The sequence below is a fragment of the Otolemur garnettii genome, unplaced genomic scaffold (genome assembly GCF_000181295.1).
Source record: "Otolemur garnettii isolate 467f Iridium unplaced genomic scaffold, OtoGar3 scaffold00063, whole genome shotgun sequence".
Taxonomy (NCBI): domain Eukaryota; kingdom Metazoa; phylum Chordata; class Mammalia; order Primates; family Galagidae; genus Otolemur; species Otolemur garnettii.
In genome coordinates this window covers 5,564,121-5,584,600 of record NW_003852458.1, presented here as the reverse complement: position 1 = coordinate 5,584,600, position 20,480 = coordinate 5,564,121, and the positions used below count along the sequence as shown (strand labels likewise).

At 35.7% G+C, this 20,480-nt stretch overlaps 1 protein-coding gene across 1 annotated transcript in view; it reads right to left on the bottom strand.

Annotated features, from left to right (window-relative positions):
- The window catches only part of WDR70 (WD repeat domain 70), a 289,355-nt gene that overhangs the window by 88,665 nt on the left and 180,210 nt on the right, over positions 1-20,480 (bottom strand). The window contains exon 10 of the mRNA XM_012807055.1: positions 7,192-7,366. Coding sequence (XP_012662509.1) covers positions 7,192-7,366 — 175 coding nt within the window. The remainder of the gene's footprint in view (positions 1-7,191; positions 7,367-20,480) is intronic.

The following is a 20,480-nucleotide window of genomic DNA, read 5'->3' as shown; positions in this document are numbered from 1 at the left end:
AAAGAATCTTCCATCACAAAATTCTTCCTTCTTGCTAATAGTCCATTTAATAAACATACTTAGAGAATTGCCATAAAGGTAAATATTGCTTAAGATGTTGTCAGTGCCATAGTGTGCTTATGTTAGTAGCAATGTATAAACAACTCAGTAAGGTTTTATAACCTTGGTATATCAGTGTCTCACAGCTGTGTTCATGCTGACATGTGGTAGTGTCTGGCTGAGTGGTGTTCATTCTTGTTGCATGTTTTCGTGTGCCATCGTGAGAATGTCAGAGCTCGAATTAGAGCAACGAACCAACATTCATAATTTCCTGTTAAACTTGGGAAGAGTGTAGTGATATCAGGGACATGTTAGTCCAAGTTTATGGGGATAATCCATTTTCCAAGAAAATGGCAGTGTATAAAAAGATTAAATGTTTTTCTGAAGGGGAAAAGAGTATCACTGATGATAAGAGGTCAAGGCAGTCAGTAACGAACAGAAATGACAAAATATTGCAAAAATTCATCCAATTGTGAGTCAAAATCATCAGCGGACTATGTGAAGCATACCAGACCCAGTAAACATAAATAGAGAAACAAGAAAATCTTAACTGAAAATCCCAGCCAACAACTCATGGCTTTTGGTGCATAATATCAACGTACCAGCTTACATGGCACTGTCTGTGAGGAAGTTTTTAGCCAGAAAACAAATAACCTGTACTAGGACATCCTCCCTACTCACCTGATGTGGTCCCCAATAACTTTTCTCTTTACCTCAAGATAAAGGTAATAATGAAAGGAAGGCATTTTGATGACATTCAGGGCATCAAGTGTAATATGATGACAGCTTTAATGACCATTCCAGAAAAGGAGTTCAAAAATTGCTTTGAAAGGTAGAGTAGGCACTAACATCGGTGCATAGCTTCAATAACTTTTCTCTTTACCTGAAGATAAGGTAATACTAAAAGGAAGACATTTTGATGACATTCAGGACATCAAGTGTAATATGATGACAGCTTTAATGACTATTCCAGAAAAAGAGTTCAAAAATTGCTTTGAAAGGTGGACTAGGCACTGGCGTTGGTACATAGCTTCCTAAAGGGAGTACTTTGAAAGTGACTGTGGTGATATTCAACAATGAATGGCAGCACTTTTTCTATGATGAGTTTCCAAACTTAATTAGCAGACCTTGTATGTTAGGGCACAGAAGATAGTGTCCAACAGTGAGAAACAATTTAGGGGAGGCTTTAAACAACTTGAGGACACAAGGGACTTCCCCTTTCCCCACAAAACATTCTCTTTATTTTTCTTTATTTTTCTTTATAGTACTTATATCAAATTAACTTGGTGATTCTAAAAGAGAAGATTCAAGACTTTTGAGAAGCAACAATTTCAAGAACCTTTGGCTGTTACTTTTATACAGAATAGCTCATATTAAATTCTACTTTGTTTAGTAAAATATCAACGTTATTATTCTGTAATCCCAATTAGTCATGTTGCTTAACCAGACTGAACATCTTCCCAGGTCGCTGACTATGACTGCCCACCATGACCTTTGCCTTCCCTAACTCTTCCATCTGAAGGTATCATCCGGTTATAAATTATCTTAAAGATCATTCTTTAACATTGTACAACCTACTATGGGTTTAAATTTCTTTTGTCTCATTTTCTGTGAGGTTGTAGGTACTCAATAATACCAGTTTAAATGCTCCTGATGTGGACAGTTAGGCAGATAAATATAGATACACAGATAAGGAGAGAAGTACAGAAAGTTACATATCAGGTAGTTTACAAGCTTTATGGGATAGAGATGTGAGTATGGAAGTGATGAGCTAACAGATAAAATAATAAAAAATCAAAAATTCTTTGAAAAGTATATATTTTATATAAGGAAAATCACATGATTCCATTTAAATAAATAATTATGAAAAAAGCAAAAACATAGAACTATATTTATTCTATAGATATGTAAGGTATATCTACTTACAAGGCTGTTTTATGCTTTCAAGTGAAAAAAGCAAATTCTATCTCTAGGCAGAAATAAAATTTTTTAATCTGTATACCTGTAAATACACGTATCAATAAGAGGAAAGGTATAGAAAACCATAAATCAACCTTGTAATATGGGCTCTCGGGTAGCAGTTACAGACTTCTGGTGTGCTGGATATCTCTCTCTCCTTCACTCCTATTCTCTTATTTATCAGAGGTTTGATTTGCCCACAGGCTAATCTCCTGCTGTGATTTCTAGCCCTTGCCTCAGCTTTCTGATCCATTCTCTGGCATAGTTGAGAGTATAGGCACTGACCAGACACTGAGCTGGAGAAATGTCCCTGCTGTGTCTGGTAGGTATTGAGGCTTTCCTGGCAAGGCACTGTGGTGTTGGTGATTTCCCAAAAGGGACAGCCCCAGAATCTGTGCAGGGGTTACAAGCCAAAACAGCAGCAGGAGGCAGATAGGCAGATAGGCAGAGTGTGGGTAAAGTTGTTCATAGTGCCTATGGCCAAATCAAACAACCTCAAATATTATTCCCACCCATCACCTGTGTCTAGGGAAGGCAAAACTCCATGAATGTGACAAATATCATTTTCCTGACAAAAACTTAGTCTACACATTGTAATTGTAACGTAAGAAAATACAGTATGTTCTTTTAGTAAAGAGTCCAGCTTATTGTAGATTGTTGATAGGTACTGAAGAGCAGCAACACTACTTTGAACAAAATAAGTCCAAAGAATGAATTTGATAACTTTTTTATATGCACAAAAGTCATTAAATATTTGTGAGACTATACATGCTGAATTATTTTAAAACCCAAAAACTATACATGAGAGAGATATGAAAATCATCTTTTAAAATCCACTGTTATTTGCTAATCCAAAATGAGTAATATATATAGATTATGTATTTATACATCATTAAGGATACACCAAAAATTACCTCAATATCTCTTTCTTCCTCAAACCCCGAAAACTCACATGCATGTACGACTTCATCTTATTGTGTTTTCACAAAACTAGGATAGTTTTTTTACACTACTATTTTTAATGTCTTCTTAGGAAGTAAACTATCTCGTCTTATGTTACCTTTTTAGAACACATGCATTCACTCATTCATTCCACAAATAGTTATTAAAAGTCTACTATATACTAGACCCTGTTCTTTGTTCTGGGGATATAGCAGGGAGCAAAACAGACAGCAGTCCTTCCCCTCATGGAGCCAATATCCTACTGGAAGGAAACATTCAATAAAGAAGTAAGCGAAACACATCACACAGCACGTCAGGTGATGATCAACACTAAGTACAAAGAAAAAAAGAGGGATAGAGAGTACCCCTGGTGGGGACAAGACTGCAATTTTAAATAAAGTATGGTCAGGGAAGGCCTGGCTGAGGAGAAAAAATTTCAGTCCTCTTAACAGAAAAAGGTGAGACAAAAACATCATGTGAATATTTGGGAGAAGAGAACTGCAGACTGAGGGGTCTACCACAGGCAAAGGGTTATGTGCCACAGGTGCATGCAATTACTCCTCTGCCATCACTGCTCTGCCCCTCCCTCACTTTATTCCAACCATGCTGGTGGATGGGAAGTGGGGAACCAGGCGGGCAGAGCAGAAACACAGAAGCTCCTCTGAAGTGGCCTTCTCCTCATTTGGAAAGGCAGACCATCATCATATGAATGAAAGGGAACTCAGGCAAACAACAATTCCTCTTAAGCAGCCAAAGTTCAACAGACTTTTCTTTAAGGGTAAGAATGTTTTTTTTGTCTATGCTGTCCAATAAGTAGCCACTGGTCACATAAGGCTACTGGATACTTGAAAATTTGCTAGTGTGACTAAGGAATTAACATTCTAATTTAATTTTTAAATTAAAAATTGTTTTTTAATTAATTGAAATCAAAACATTTAAATACTGGCATATTAGCCAGTATAATTTTAGAGTAAAAGTAGGTCTTGAGAATGTGGGAATTAATCATTAATAGGGACACTATACTTCTATGTTTCATTTAATTTGTTAAATTTAAATTTGTTCAATAAGAATTCTATCATTCGGCTTGGCGCCTATAGCTCAACCGGCTAAGGCGCCAGCCATGTACACCTAAGGTGGCGGGTTCGAATCCCCAGCCCGGACCCGCCAAACAACAATGATGGCTGCAACCAAAAAACAGCCGGGCGCTGTGGCGGGCACCTGTGGTCCCAGCTACTTGGGAGGCTGAGGCAGGAGACTCGCTTGAGCCCAGGAGTTGGAGGTTGCTGTGAGCTGTGATGCCACGGTACTCTGTCCAGGGGGACAGCTTGAGGCTCTGTCTCAAAAAAAAAAAAAAAAAGAATTCTATCATTCAATGTGGCTATTCGGACAGCTTTATTCAATCATCACAAAACATATATTAGCCATCATCTATCATATAATTCTTTGGATACTGCACAGAAAAACTATTGCTATTAGACTTTCTCACTTCAGCTGTAGTGTTTCTCTATAGATGATTTTTTATTGCTGAAATAATAGTTAAGAATTTTTTTGTATGCATAATCATATTTTTAATGAGGTTTAGGGAAAAGAAAACAGAACAGAACAGAATGTCGATCATCAATGTTCTTAAAGTTGCTATGACTGCTGTCCTTTTTCTCATCTTCTCCCAGTTTTTCCAGTCTCCAAATCCCTGTTTCTTCCCTCAACCCCCCAACCTGTCACAGGAAAATGGAAAACTTCTGTCACGTTATTATTCAAACATGTTTAAGTCTGAACTCTCCCTTTTCCAGGGGTCTTGTTTACTCATCTGCTTGCTAAGGCAGAAGAACCAGCTTCCCCTGGCATGAATTCATGGCCCCGGGTGCATAGGGGGGCTGCAACAGTCATTTCTGTTTTGAAATAGCAAATATCCTTCCCTGATATGGAGGCAATTTCCTCCCCTGGGTACGGGCAATAGTTAAGAAATGTTTAAATAATCTGTTTCTAAATCAAGCTGTGTTTCCTGCTTACAAGTTTTTCTTCTCAACTTGATTTGTTTTCAGTTTTTACATTTATATGCAAATGTAAAAATATGAATAAAATACAATAGGATGTGGTATAATTAAACTATACATTCATTTGTGAAATAAATTCTAACAAAATAGAATCAAAGACTATGATTCTTTGAAATAGAATCAAGCCCTAGTAGAGTTTAAAAGATAACTTTTTAGCAACTGGCATTCAAATAAATGGCTTTATTTTTTATTAAATTAGAAACAGGAGATACTATATTAAGACATGCAAGGCCAATCTTTAAAAACTACATTCAGCTTATAAAATTATGTGGATTTTAAGAGAAAGGCAGATACATGTGCACTCTCTCTCTCTCTCTCTCTCTATATATATATATACCAAGAACATTATTATTAAAGCTATACAAGAAAACTATGTGTTCCAGAATTTCCATGTTTAAATCAACAGCTCCCAAAGACGATGAAAGCCAGTTACTAAAAAATTTATTGCTTGGTTAAAACTAAGTTTACAATTCAAAGGAGTTTTAAAAATCTCTGTGGTGTTATGAAGCTTTATGGGGTTTATAATGGAGATGAAAACAGAAATAAAAAGATCTGACAAACAGAAAATGCCAAAGATATTTCCAGCATTATCAGCATGAATTTTTACCCACATCATTACTTTTTACCTCCTTCCAACACAACTAACTTTAACACATTTGCCTGAAAAGACAACTATGTTTCCCGGGGTCCCTCTCAAAATCCGAATGCTTGATGGACAAAGCTGAATAGACTGTTTTTTTTTTCTAATTTGTTTTTTAAACCTAGAATGAAAACTCTGTAAGGGCAGAAATTTTTGATAAGTATTCTCAGAGCTAAAATAGTATCTGCAACTCAACACCTGTAGCTCAGCGGCTGGGGCGCCAGCCACATACACCGAAGCTGATGGGTAGGAACCCAGCCTTGGCCTGCCAGACAACTACAACCAAAAAATAGCCAGGCGTTGTGGTGGTCACCTGTAGTCCCAGCTACTTGGGAGGCCGAGGCAAGAGAATCACTTAAGTCCAAGAGTTTAAGGTTGCTGTGAGCTGTGATGCCACAGCACTCTACCGAGGACAATACATCGAGACTCTGTCTCCAAAATAAATAAAAAAAAAAATAAAATAAAATAGTGTCTAGCACATAGTACATATTTAATAAATATTTATTATCTGACCAGACTTTCTCATTAAAAAAGATATCCAAATTATAACATTTGAATAGAATTTTATTTTAACACAGGCAATTTACCGTCATTCCAAAATTTTACCATCTATACATACAATAAAACCCTTTTTTAAAGCTTATAGGTAATTCACAGAATCCATTATTTCTATAGATTCTATGATCCCCTCCAATTTCAAATTTATTTAATAATGACCTAAAATTGTATTGAAAAAAGTGAAACATATTCAAATGGAACATGACAGAATATTAAAACAAAATATTATTTAAATTATTATGGAAAAATCACAAGAAAGGTGATAAGATTATCCTGGTCTTTGTATTTTTCTTAAATCTTTCAAAGGGTATTCTTTCAAAGGTTTTGCTTAGTCTTGTTTTATATTACTATCAAATTAATCACTTTCAAAATCAAATAAATTGAAATTCCATACAATAAACTATACTGTGCTCTTTAAATTTTATACCAAAAGAGCAAATTTATTTTATTATTATTATTATTTTTTTTTTTTTTTGAGACAGAGCCTCAAGCTATCCCCCTGGGTAGGGCTCAAGCAAGTCTCCTGCCTCAGCCTCCCAAGTAGCTGGGACTACAGGCGCCCGCCACAGCACCCGGCTATTTTTTTTTTGCTTGCAGCCGTCGTTGTTGTTTGACGGGTCCGGGCTGGATTCGAACCCACCACCTTAGGTGTATATGGCTGGCACCTTAGCCAGTTGAGCCATAGGTGCCGAGCCAGCAAATTTATTTTAAAAGCAAAATCTAATATACACTGGAAAGTACTGAGCTGGAATGTTTGCTGAAATGCTGTTTACTGCAAAAGTTCCAATGTTTGATCAACTAACACTAAAGTTTAAATTAGGTCTAAACTCAGGAAATTGACCTTCATAATATTTTAACATGATATTTGTCTTTTTATTTTATTTTTTATTAGATCATAATTGTGTACATTAATTCTATCACAGGATACAGTGTGATGATGTTTGTCTTTATAAGGTAGTTATCTTCTAAGGAAAGAATATTTAAACGCTCTTGACTTACAGTTAAATTTCGGTCCCAGATCTGTATGCTTCCATTCTGGCAGGCAGCTGCTATGAGATTTCCATCTCTACTATATGTGCACGTAGTGGGAATAACTTTTTTACCCTGCATTGTCCGTGGCTTAAAGACACTTTTTTGCTTCTTTGGATTTTCAACTTCCCATATCCTCACAGTCCTAAAAAGAATCCAGAGATTTTTGTTGATAAAAATGGCAGGAGTTGAAAATAAAGATACAACCTCACCTTTTAAGCATATAAATCTAATAATTAACGAGACTTACACTGTAAAACATTTTCCATTTATAAGTGAGGTTCCTCACAGAAATAAAGTGAAGCATTTGAATCGTGTTGTCAGTAAATCAAAAATGATATGATACATTAAAAATGTTTATTATAAACCCTAAAGCAATTCCTAACACATTTTTTAATAAATATATAATTGAGATAAAATGAAAACAAAAGTATTAATTCTATCAAAAACAGGAAAAGATGAGAAATAAAAACAATGTGGTAAATATAAAACAAACAGCAACACAGTAGATATAAATCCAACATCATCAATAATTACATTAATTGAAAATATCTTAAAAATCTAATTAAAGAAAAATGTTATACTGAATTAAATAAAAGACACAAGCAGACTGTATCTTTAATTAATAAATATATCATGTAATATATCTATATATAGATGCCATATATAGCTATATCATTATATATCTATGTGGTTATATATAGATACAGATGTATAATAATAAAGATATAAATCAGACATCGTTACGTGTAGATATATAATTATATGTACCTATAATCTCTTTATGTAATTATTCATAAATTTTTATACAATTGTACATATATATTTAGGTTAATAAAAGGATAGAAGGAAAATATCATATAAACAATCATAAAAAAACTCAGAGTGACTATATTATTGTCAAACTAGACTTCAGAACTCAAGGAATATCACCAGATATAGAGAAGAAAATTTCATAATGATAAAGAATCAAGTGATCAATAGAAATATAACAATCCTAAATACATCTACCCCCTAATAACAGAACTTCAAAGTAAGAACTTAAACTTAATAGAAATGAAAGGCGGACTAGCAAATCCATACTTTTAACTGTGTAATTCAGGATTCCTTTATCAGTAACTAACAGAAAAATAGATTCTCCTCATGTCCCCAAATCAGAAAGTATATAGCCAACCTGAAAAACCTATCAACCAATTTGAGCTAATTTACATTTACAGACCACTTCAGTAAGTTGTACAACAACGTTATGTACATTTTTTTCTGGGGCACATTGAACATTCATCAGTATACACCACAGAAAACAAATCTAACCAAATGAAAAATGGCTAAAATCATACTAAATATATATATATTACCCAAAAATCAAATAAGCAATCAATAACAGAAATCCATCTGAAAATACATCTTTTTCCAAATACTTAGAATTAAAAGAATATATCTCTATTGTGCTCTATTGAAGCACACCCTCTGGGTGAAGCACTCAACTATAACTTAAACTTTACCTAACAAATGCAAACAATGTAACCTAACCATTTGTATCCTTATATTAATCTGAAGTAATTTTTTTAAAAAATCAAACAATATAGTACACCTTATCAGCAGACAAAAAAAAAAGATAGCATTCATCTCAATTGATGCTTAATAAGCATTGGAAAAAATCCAACATCCACTCACAATAAAAACTCTCAGCAAACTAGGAATAAAATATAACTTCCTCAATTTGCTAGGGGATATCTACAAAAAACCTCCAGGTCTATACCTGTTGAGTATCCCTTACCCAAAAATGCTTGACACTAGAAGTATTTCAGATTTTGGGGTGGGGGTTGGAATACTTGTATATACATAATGAGATACCTTGGATGGAACCGAAGTGTAAAACAAAATTCATTTATGTTTCATATATACACCTTATACATATAGGCTAAAGGTAATTTTATAAAATATTTTTAATAACGTCTGTAAAAGTCTGTGAACACTAAACCATCAGAAAGCAAAGGTGTCACTATTTCAGCCACCCATGCTCCTTTTAGAGCTCCTGCAGAACTGTGTGCTAAATAAACCTCTTTCCTCTATAAATTAACATGGTAGCAGGAGACCATGGGAAGCTGCAGCATCTGCAAAGCCTATTGGGGCATTTTTGAAAAGAAATCTTTCTTGTTAGATTTGTTCTGCCAAGAGATTCAGCAAATTTTAGACTTTTCTATCACACATGTTCCTTGTGGAGTCTGTATGGGCTCAGGTATTCTGTAGCAGAAACACAAAACAGGCTAAGATAGTCCAACTCATCGATATTTTGGGGTATCATGTTTAAGAAATCTTTGCCTAACCCAAGGTTATATAAATTTTCTTTTATATAGTTATATAGTCTTAAGTTTTATCGCTAGGTCTATAATTTATTTGAATTTAGTTTTTACATGTAATATAAGGTATGAGTCAATCCATATCCATTTTTGCATATGGATATCCAATTGTTTCGGTGCGAGTTGTATTTGAGAACTACAAAGCCTTCCCCCTAATAAATGTATTGTATGTTGCCTACTTGTCCCTTATCTCTGTTCACTGTTTCCCAAAGATAAGAACAAAAGTTGAGGAACACTACATTTGTCTTCTCTTTCTAGCCTCAACTCTGCAAACATGGAGATAAATTACAATAGTTTCTCTTTTTTATAACTGGACATCCCCAAATGTCAGATGATACTTTAGAATTATGACATGAAAGGCCCCACACAAGCATAAAGTATCGTTATCTGACTTGTTTAAAGTTCTTCATCGTTAAAACCAGGATCATAATACCAACAATGAGGGGCTGTGAGGATTAAATGAGATTAGAGATATAAACATATCTAGGATAATACTTGGAATACAGTAGGCACTCAATAAATACTAGGTCCTTTTTGCTCTTCCTCTTAGACTATTAGTAAAATATCAAAGCTAATAAATCCAGCATTTAAGTATTTCTATTTATAGTGATATGTTAACAAGTTGAATTCGTTGTCAAAATATGGAAAAGGGGAAAAAAGCAGTTTACCTAGAATACAGAAATACAAATTTATGTAGCATCTAATTACACTATGGTTTTATGGCTCTGATTCTCTGAATCTAAGCCCAAACCATGGATGCTAAAGTGCTAGGCCATTAGGTACCTGTCAAAACATTTTATGCTGAAGAACAGATATTTTGAAACTTGGAGGGATATCTCGTCTTGTAAAATTAAAACTGTGTTTCATAAAAAAGTTTTAAAAATAGAAGGAGGATCAGCCTGGGCCTTACTGAACAGACAATAAAAACATCCAGAAGACAAGAAAATGATACAGGTGGGGTCATTACATTACCCCAGGCACAAATGCTTTCTGTCTTAAAATTTTGACTTCTTTCCAGATACAAGTTCTAAACGTTCTGGCATCTGCTACAGAAATGCATCACAGCATTTGGCAAAAGTCAAGGGAAGCATTAATTCTGCATGGAAATCACTTAAGAGATCTTGGTTTAATGTTTCTCAAAAGACTACACAAGGAACATGAGTGATATAAAAGTCTAAAATTTGCTGGATCTCTTGGCAGAACAAATCCAACAAGAAAGATTTTCTTTTCAAAAATGCCCCAATAGGCTTTGCAGATGCTGCAGCTTCCCATGGTCTCCTGCTACCATGGTCAACTCCACCATGTTTTTCAGTATTGCCACCTATGGCAAGCCCTGGGGCCATGTCCCCTTTGAACTGTTTGCAGACAAAGTTCCAAAGACAGCAGAAAACTTTCACGTGCTAAGCACTAGAGAGAGAGAATTTGGTTATATAAGGGTTCCTGCTTTCACGGAATTATTCCAGGATGGTGACATTACATGACATAATAGCACTAGCAGCAAGTCTTTCTATAGGGAGAAATTGGATAATGAGAACTTCATTCTGAAGCATACAAGTCCTGGCATCTTGTCCATAGCAACTTCTGAATCCACCAGCTTTCATCTGCACAGCCAAGACTGAGTGGTTGGATGACAAGCATGGGGTCTTTGGCAAAGGGAAGGGGGCACAAGTGCTTGGAAGCTATGAAGCCCTTTGAGTACAGAACAGCAAGACCAGCAAGAAGATCACCATTACTGACTGGACAACTGTCAATAAATTTAACTTAATATTGTATCTTAACAACCAGTTCTTTCTGTAGCTCAGGAGAGCACCCTTCTATCCCATTTATTCACAAGATCCTGTAATTTTTGTGCTCTTAAGTTCTTTGGGTCCTATATTTTCCTAATTTCCTTCCATGTTTAGCTGGCTTGCAGAGTTATGCTTATGACTATGAAATAAAACTAAATGATGAAAAAACGCCCAAATATTAAGGTACTGAAGTTCCAGATAAATGGGAAAATGTTCTAGCTTCTATCTAACCTCACAATAATTTTTTATTAACACACACCACTGGAGGCACACATAATTCATATACATGAATACATGTACACACTGATTGCAATAAGAATGCAATTGATTAAGGGGAAATTTGTTTTGTGCTAGTGTTTTATATTTACTGATATGGTTCCAGAACAAACTTTCAGAATATTCATTCAGTCAAAAAAGTAAAAAGGCCTTATGGAATCTAGAGTTGGAATTAGGGGTGAATGCTACATTAAGTAATCACTTACACCTTTACATTTATAGCCAATTGCTTTTCAACAAACATACCAAAACAATTCAATAAAAAAAAAAAATAGTCTTTTCAACAATTCAGGCTGAGATAATTGGCTATTGATATGTAAGAAGGTGAATTTCAACCTTTACTTCACATCATACAAAAACTACTTTAAAATGAATCATAGATTTAAACCAAAAGAAAAGAAAACAGAGGTGTAAATCTTCATGACCTGGGATTAGGCCATGAGTTCCTAGATACAACACCATAAGCCAAATGATCAAAGAGGGATAAGTTGAACTTAAAAAATTAAAACTTTATGTGCTTGGGCAGCGCCTGTTGCTCAGTGAATAGGGTGCCAGCCCCAAATACTGAAGGTGGCAGATTCAAACCTGGCCTGGCCAAACTACAACGAAAAATAGCTGTGCACTGTGGCAGGGGCCTATAGTCCAAGCTACTCGGGAGCCTGAGGCAAGAGAATCACCTAAGCCCAAGAGCTGGAGGTTGCCGTGAGCTGTGACACCACAGCACTCTACCGAGGAGGACAAAGCAAGACTCTGTCTCTAAAAAATAAAAAATAAAAAGCTTGATGTGCTTAAAAAGACACTATTAAGAAAGTGAAAAGACAAGCCACAGACATGGGGAAAATGTTTGCAAATAATATATCTGATAAATTTTAAGAATTTAAAATTCATTTTCAGGCACATTTAAACTATTAATTTAATATCTTTACTAGTTCTAGAAGTACCCAGATTGTACTTCATCTGGGATGAATTTTAGAGATTTGGGAATTGAATAATGTCATTTAAAAATTGTTGAATTAAAAAAAGAATTTGAAATTCAATAAAAAAACAACCAATTTCTTAAATGGGCAAAAGATTTGAATATGTATTTCACTAAAGATATACAAATACTCAAAAAGCAAATGAAAAGATGTTTGACATCATCAGTCATTTAGAAAAATGAAAATCAAAATCACAATGGCATTTTCCATACCCATTAGAATGGCTATTATGAAAAAACTCATAAGAAGAGAAACTTGAAGCCTCGTATATTATAGGAAGTATAAAATGATACAGCCACTTTGGAAAACAGGTAGGTAGTTTTATAAAATATTAAGCCAAGATTGTATAACCGTACTGTTACAAAACCTGCAACTGTACTAAACTTGTTTATCAGTTCTAACATTTTTCTGGCGGAATCTTGGGATCTTTAAGGTTTTCTCTATCATCAAAAAGACAATTGCACTTCTTCCTCTCCTCTTTGTATGCCTTTTCTTCTTGCCTAATTATTCTTGCTAAGACGGCCAGTATTATTGAGTAGATGTGGTCAGAGTGGGCATACTTGTCTTGGATGATAAGCATGGGGTTTTTGGCAAAGGGACAAATCCTAATCATAGAGGAAAAGTTTTCAACTTTCAAGAAGTAAAGCATCTGTATTCTTCACAGCAACCTCACCACTTCAGGAATTCTTATAAGGAGAATATTAGATCTCTTCGAATTGTCCCAGAGCTCTCTGAGAGAATGATCCATTTTGTTCTCCACTTACTTTCCTGTTTGAGCATTTGGGAGCGTTCAAAAGCTTTGTCTTCAATGTCAGAGATCCTTTTCTGCCTGCTCCATTCTGTTACAGAGGGATTCTACTGTATTTCTCAGATCTTTGAGGGCTGCAAGTTCTAGCCTCAATGTGTCAAAATCTTTGGTGATTTTTCTTTGAATTCATTGAATTCTTGAGATATCTTTTGAATTACTCCCTGAAATTCTAATTCCATCCTTACCTCCATTCTGTTGATCTTATTTGCTACCCAAATTCTGAACTAAATTTCTGATATCTCAGCCATTTGTTTATGAATGGGATCTTGTGCTGTGTCTGCTATATGGTTCCTTGGGTGAGTTGATTATTCATGTTGCCAGAGTTTTTCTGCTGATTCTGCCTCATGATTGTTTTTCACCATTGGCAAGATGGGCAGGTAAGGTGAAAATGGATTGGGAGTTCCTGGAGTTGTGGTTAACCAGCCCTTTGTCAAGGATTTGGGACTGATGACTGCAGCTTTTTCCCCTATAGCTTTGCAAAGGACCTGTACAGTATTACAGTCTGAGGCTGAGGAAACTTGCTTGCAATTCCTCTTCTAGGTGTATATCCAAAGAACTAAAAATCATTTGGCAATAAAGATATTTGCACCAGATTGTTCATTGTAGTTCAACTCACAATTGCCAAGTCATGGAAGAAGCCCAAGTGCCCATCCACCCACGAATGGATTAATAAATTATGGTTTATGTATACCATGGAATACTATGCAGCATTACAAAACATGGAGATTGGCTCAGCGCCTGTGGCTCAAGTGGCTAAGGCGCCAGCCATATATACCTACAGTGGCGGGTACAAATCCAGCCCTGGCCCACCAAAAAACAACAATGACAGCTACAACCAAAAAATAGCCAGGCATTGTGGCAGGCGCCTGTGGTCCCAGCTACTTGGGAGGCTGAGGCAGGAGACTCTCTTGAGCCCAGGAGTTGGAGGTTGCTGTGAGCTGTGATGCCACAGCACTCTACCCAGGGGGATAGCTTGAGGCTCTGTCTCAAAAAATAAGTAAATAAAATAAATTAAAAAATAAAAAACATAGAGACTTTACCTCTTTTATGTTTACATGGATGGAGCTGGAAAATACTCTTCTTAGTAAAGTATCTCAGGAATGAAAAAAATATATATCCAATGTACTCAGTACTATTGTGAAACCAATTTATAATCACTCACACTTGCATATGAAAATGAAACACAACTACAGCCTAGGATGAAGGAGGGAAGGAAAGGGAGAGGGTCAATAGAGGGAGAGTTAATAGGAGGACCACACCTATGGAGTATATTGCAAGTACAAGTTGGATCCATCAGGTGTAGAACACAAATGTCTTACCGCTGTAACTGGGTAAATGAGGTGAAGGCTATGTAGATTAGTAGGATGTAAGCACTCGAATTTGTACAAATAATCAACACATTAAATCCCATAATGGCATAAATGTATTCATGATCTATGTACAAATGATTTAATTTAAAAAAAAGTTTTCAACTTTCAAACACTGACTCTTATCTTGTCATATATGGTATTTATTTTGTCAAGGTACATTCCTTCTACATCTATTTTGTTTGAGAGTTTTTATCATGAATGTTGAATTTTATAAAATGCTTTTTATGCATCTATTAAGATGATCATGTGGCTTCTATCCTTCGTTTTGTTACTAAGGTATATACCATTTATTGACTTATCTTATGTGGAACCATCCTTGTATCTTTAGGATAAATTCCATTTAATCCTGATGAATGACTTTTTAAATATGCTATTGGATTCAATGGCTAGTATTTCATTGAGGCTCTTTGCATCCACATTCATCACAGATATTATCCTGCAGCTTTCTTTTCCTTTTTCCTTTTAGACAGAGTCTTACTTTGTTGCCCTTGGTAGAGTGCCATGGCATCATAGCTCACAGCAACCTCAAATTCTTGGGCTCAAGCAATTCTCTTGCCTCAGCCTCCCAAGTAGCTAGGACTATAGGCACTTGCCACAACACCCCACTATTTTTAGAGACGGGGATCTCGCTCTTGCTCAGGTTGATCTTGAACCTGTGAGCTCAGTTAATCCACTCACCTTGGGCTTCCAGAGTGCTAGGATTACAGGCATGACCCACCACACCCAGCCCTGCAGCTGCAGCTTTCTTTTTATAGCGTCCTGTCTGGCGTTGGTATCAGGAAAATGCTGACCTCATAGAATGAGTTTGGATGTATTCCTTCTTCTTCATTTTTTCAGAAGAGTTTGAGAAGAACTGGCATTAGTTTCATAGAATTCAGCAGTGAAACTGTCAGGTCTTGTGCTTTTCTTTGATGGCAGATGTGTTATTACTGACTCAATCTCCTTACTCATTGGTCTATTTAGATTTTCTACTTGTACACTAACAACAATCTATCCAGATAAGAAATTAAGAAAATAATCTCATTTACAATAATTTGGGAATAAATTTAAGCAAGAAAGTAAAAGAACGAAAAATTGATGATGGAAAATGAAGAAGGCACAAATAAATGGGAAGATTTCCCACGTTCGTGGTAGGGGAAGCAGGAGAGGTAGGCATGTTCAATGAAAATTTACAGAAATACATTGTAATTTCTATCTGACATTTTTGCTTTTTCATGTCTCTAAAAATCTTTCTATATAACATCAGTCCTTTTCCCACCATTTGCTTTATTTTCAGCTCCTGTATCATAGAAGGGCCCACATCATTCAAGAAGTCAAAAGCAGTCTTGAATAACTGGAACCTTTATGCTAGATTGTCTAATACAGTTTGTGTTACAGAACTGCTTTTTTTATGCCTTCTTCCTTGTCATATGGCACTGATTCAGAAACTCTCATCTTCATCAAGTCATCTTCTACTAATTCCTCTGAAGTGGTCTCTATCATTTTCTAAATTCATCCAACAGCTATATCATGAAACCCTTCACACACACGCTCCATCTTTTTCAATATATCCACAAATCTCTTTTATGATTTTCTTAGTTGGCTCTGTCAGAAATCTTATAAAGTCACACACATCTGAACACAGTTTTCTCCAGCAAGAATTTATTGTTTTAGACTTGATGGCTGGCAAGGATGTGAAGGGAAGGGAATCCTGGTATACTATTGGTGGAAATGTTACTACAGTCATTTTGGAAAACTGTATGAACGTTCTTCAAAAACTAACAAAAGAATTACCTATGATTCAGCATTCCACTTCTAGGTATGTATCCAAAGGAATTAAAATCAATACACTGAAGACCTCTCTACAGTCCCATTTCCTTTACTGACAATATCCAAGATATGGAAGCAACTGAAGTGTCTGCTAATGCATAAATGAATAAAGAAAATATAAACACCATGGAATACTACAGAGTGTTTCAAAGGAAGGAAATTCTGTCATTTGCAAAAACACGAATGGACCTGGAGGATATTATGCTAAGTGAAATAAGCCAGACACAGAAAGACAAATATTTGATCATATCCCTAACACGTAGGATTTAAAAAGGTCAGTCTCATAGAAACAGAGAGCAGAAAGGTAGTTATCAAGGACTTGGGGATGGGGAAAAGAGATAAGGAGAGAGAAGATGTTGATCAAGGGGTGCAAAGGTTAAGTTACACAGGAGGACTAAGTAGTGTCCTTTTGCACTACATGCTGACTACACTTAAAAATCATGTACTGTGTATTTCATAATTGCTAAAGGAACAGCTTTTTAACATTCTCATCACACACACACACAAAAAAGGACAGGTTAGTGAGGTGATGAATATGTTAATTACCCTGATTTAATCTTCCCGCAATTTATACATAGATAAAAATACCACATTGTATTCCATAAATATGCACAACTATTATTTGTCAATTTAAAAAATAAGTAAATAAAATGGTTAAACATAGGCTGGTCTTGTCCATTCAGGGGTCTATAATGAAAATACCATAAATTAAGTAGCTTATAAGTATGAAAAATTTATTTATCATAATTCTGGAGCTGAGAAGTCCAAGACCAACGTGCCAGCAGATTCAGTATCCAGTGAGAGCCCACTTCTTGGTTCACAGATGGTCATATTTGCTCTATAATCTCACAGACTAGAAAGGCAAGACCTATTCTAGTGTTTTCTATAATGGTAAAGGGCTCAACTACAACTTGAACTGAAATTTAAAAAAAAAAGCACTAATCCCATTAATGGGGGCTCTGTCCTCATGACCTAACCACCTCCCAAAGGTGGTACTTCCTAACATCATCACCTTGGGGGTTATATTTCAACATAGGAATCTGGTGAGAACACAAACATTTAGTCTACAGCATTGATTTAACACATGACTCAGCATTTCTACTCCTAGGTTCCTAATAGAATTGAAATTTTATGCACACTTAACAATGTGTACATGAATGTTCACAGAAGCATTACTCAACCCAATGTCAATCAACTGTTGAGTGAACAAACAAAATGTAAAACTGCCAGACAACAAAATATTATCTGGCAATAAAAAGGAAGAACACAATGATAAATGCAATACATTACTTTCCCCAAGACTCTCATAACAAATAACCACAGCTGGATTCCTTAAACAACAAAAATGTATTCCTTCACAGTTTTGGAGGCCAGAAGTCAATTTGTCTACAAGGCCACACAACCTCTGAAGGCTCTAAGGAAGAATGCTTCCTTCCTTCTTCAAGTTTCTGGTAGCTACCAGTATCACTTCTACCTCTACCATCATCTTCACATCGTTTTCCCCATTATGTGTCTTCTCATTTTCTGTCTCTTATGAAGATATTTCTTGATTATCATTTCAAGATCCTTCAGAATTACATCTGTTATTAACTGTAGATGTACTATCTATATTTTCCAAATAAGAATCCATTCACAGGTTCCAAGGATTTGATATAGACATTATCTTTCAAAGGGCCACCATTCAACCCACTATATACAGCATCATCAATGAACCACAAAACACATTATCTCACTTAAAAGAAGTTAGACACAAGAGATCACATACATATTACATGATTCCATTTATCTGAAATGTCCATAAAAGGCAAACAATAAATAGCAGATTAATGGCTATCTAGGGCTGGTGGTACAAACAGGAAATGACTAAACATGATCTCTTGGAGAGGTGACAGAAATGTCATAAGTTAAATTATCATGATGGCTGCACATCATGTAACTATCGTGAGCTGAAAATATACTAAAAATTATTGAATTTCTTCATTCTCTTCTAGTTTCAATTGGAATCAGTATAGCTACAAATCCTATTAAATTTCCAGAAAAGAACATCATTGATTGATTAAGCATTTCTGAGAGATATTTTAGGACATGTCAGATGAAGAAATTGATCAAATGTAACTGGAAGAGATTCACAATTTAAAATACATAGCAATATTTGTATCAGACAAAAATACTCTGCTCTTACAACCTAAATAACCCTAAACCTCTTTATCAAGCATTTTTAAAGTATTTTATTAATATTTCATTAAATCAAATAGCAGGAAAGATCAAGCTTTGGTATATAGATTGAGAAAGAAAGAATCCTACATTACGTAGAGAGTGTCTAGTCCAAGTGACCTGATGGACCACTGCAGGTAGAATAGTGCCCAACAGTCAGTTGAGACCCCACACTAGATGACAAATGTATACCAATTTAAAGGATGGTACACAAAGAGGAGATATGTATACATTTAAAGACAGATGTAAAATATGTACCACATATAGAATATGTTATATACTTATGTACAGTATATTCATATCTATATTTTAATAAGTAATCTTAAATATAGCAAGGAAGGAGCAAAGAAATGGGAAGAAAAAGAGAATGGAGATGGGTGAAGAGGAGGGCAGGGAAAGAAGGAAAGTTTGACATACATCCAAGTTTGCTGAGGTAGTAGGTTCCTTTTTTCCCTTTAATGCCTTTTAATTTAACCTATCTTAATGTTAACAGGAAATGTAGTACAGTGTTCTTAGAACACTCACAAGTAGATGCTGAGAGTTGTTCTGTTAACACTTATAGCAAAGATGCTTCACATATACTTAAAATAGAATATATGGAGACCTTCATACACTTTTCAAAATATCAAACTAAAATATTCCAGATGCCCATTTTGACCTCTTTTATTTTCTTAGTATCTAGTATAGTTTTTACAAATAGACTTTCTTTTTTTTTTTTGAGACAGAGCCTCAAGCTATCCCCCTGGGTAGAGTGCCGTGGCATCACAGCTCACAGCAACCTCCAACTCCTGGGCTCAAGCGAGTCTCCTGCCTCAGCCTCCCAAGTAGCTGGGACTAAAGGCGCCCGCCACAACGCCCGGCCATTTTTTGGTTGCAGCCATCATTGTTGTTTGGCGGGCCCAGGCTGGGGATTCGAACCCGCCACCTTAGGTGTATGTGGCTGGCACCTTAGCCGCTTGAGCCACAGGCGCCGAGCCTACAAATAGACTTTCAATAAAATTAAAATCCTATATATACGTACACACACACATACGTATATAGCTTAGTATCTACCCGTTCATCTATCTACTTTAGTACTAAGCACTTAGTATTATTTTATTCTTTTGTGTGTGTGCGAAAGGTCTTTATTGGTGGGGGAGGGAGGCTGCAGAGCAGCACTGAGGAGGAGAGAAAAGAGGAGAGAAAAGAGGGGAGAGAGATAAGGAGACAGTGGGGAAGAGAAGAGAGAGAGAGTAGCAAGGAGGAAGAGGAGGAAAAGAGAGTATTATTTTATTCTTAAGTTCTCTTGAAATGTTCTTGAAAATAATTTACTTCAATTGACTTCTGTTGAGGCAGGAACACTGTTCCTAGCTCTGAAAAAACAAACATGAATAGAATAGAGCCTTTTCCTTCACAGAAATCACAGCCCAGCTGGTGAAAATGTAGTATAAGCAATAAACCATAGGGCCCTAATTCAATTAATATAAATTAAATACTTTCTATAGGTTAGGTACCTTCGTGGATACAAATGAGCTTGTTTTCCAAGGACACATCATCCAAAAGGTGAGAAAAATTGGGGGAAAAAAATCATCACATCATGAGATAGCCACCCAGAAAAAACAAGAAAGTATTTCACTGAGAAAGAGCTGAGAGGTATCCTACAGAGGTGTGACTTTCGG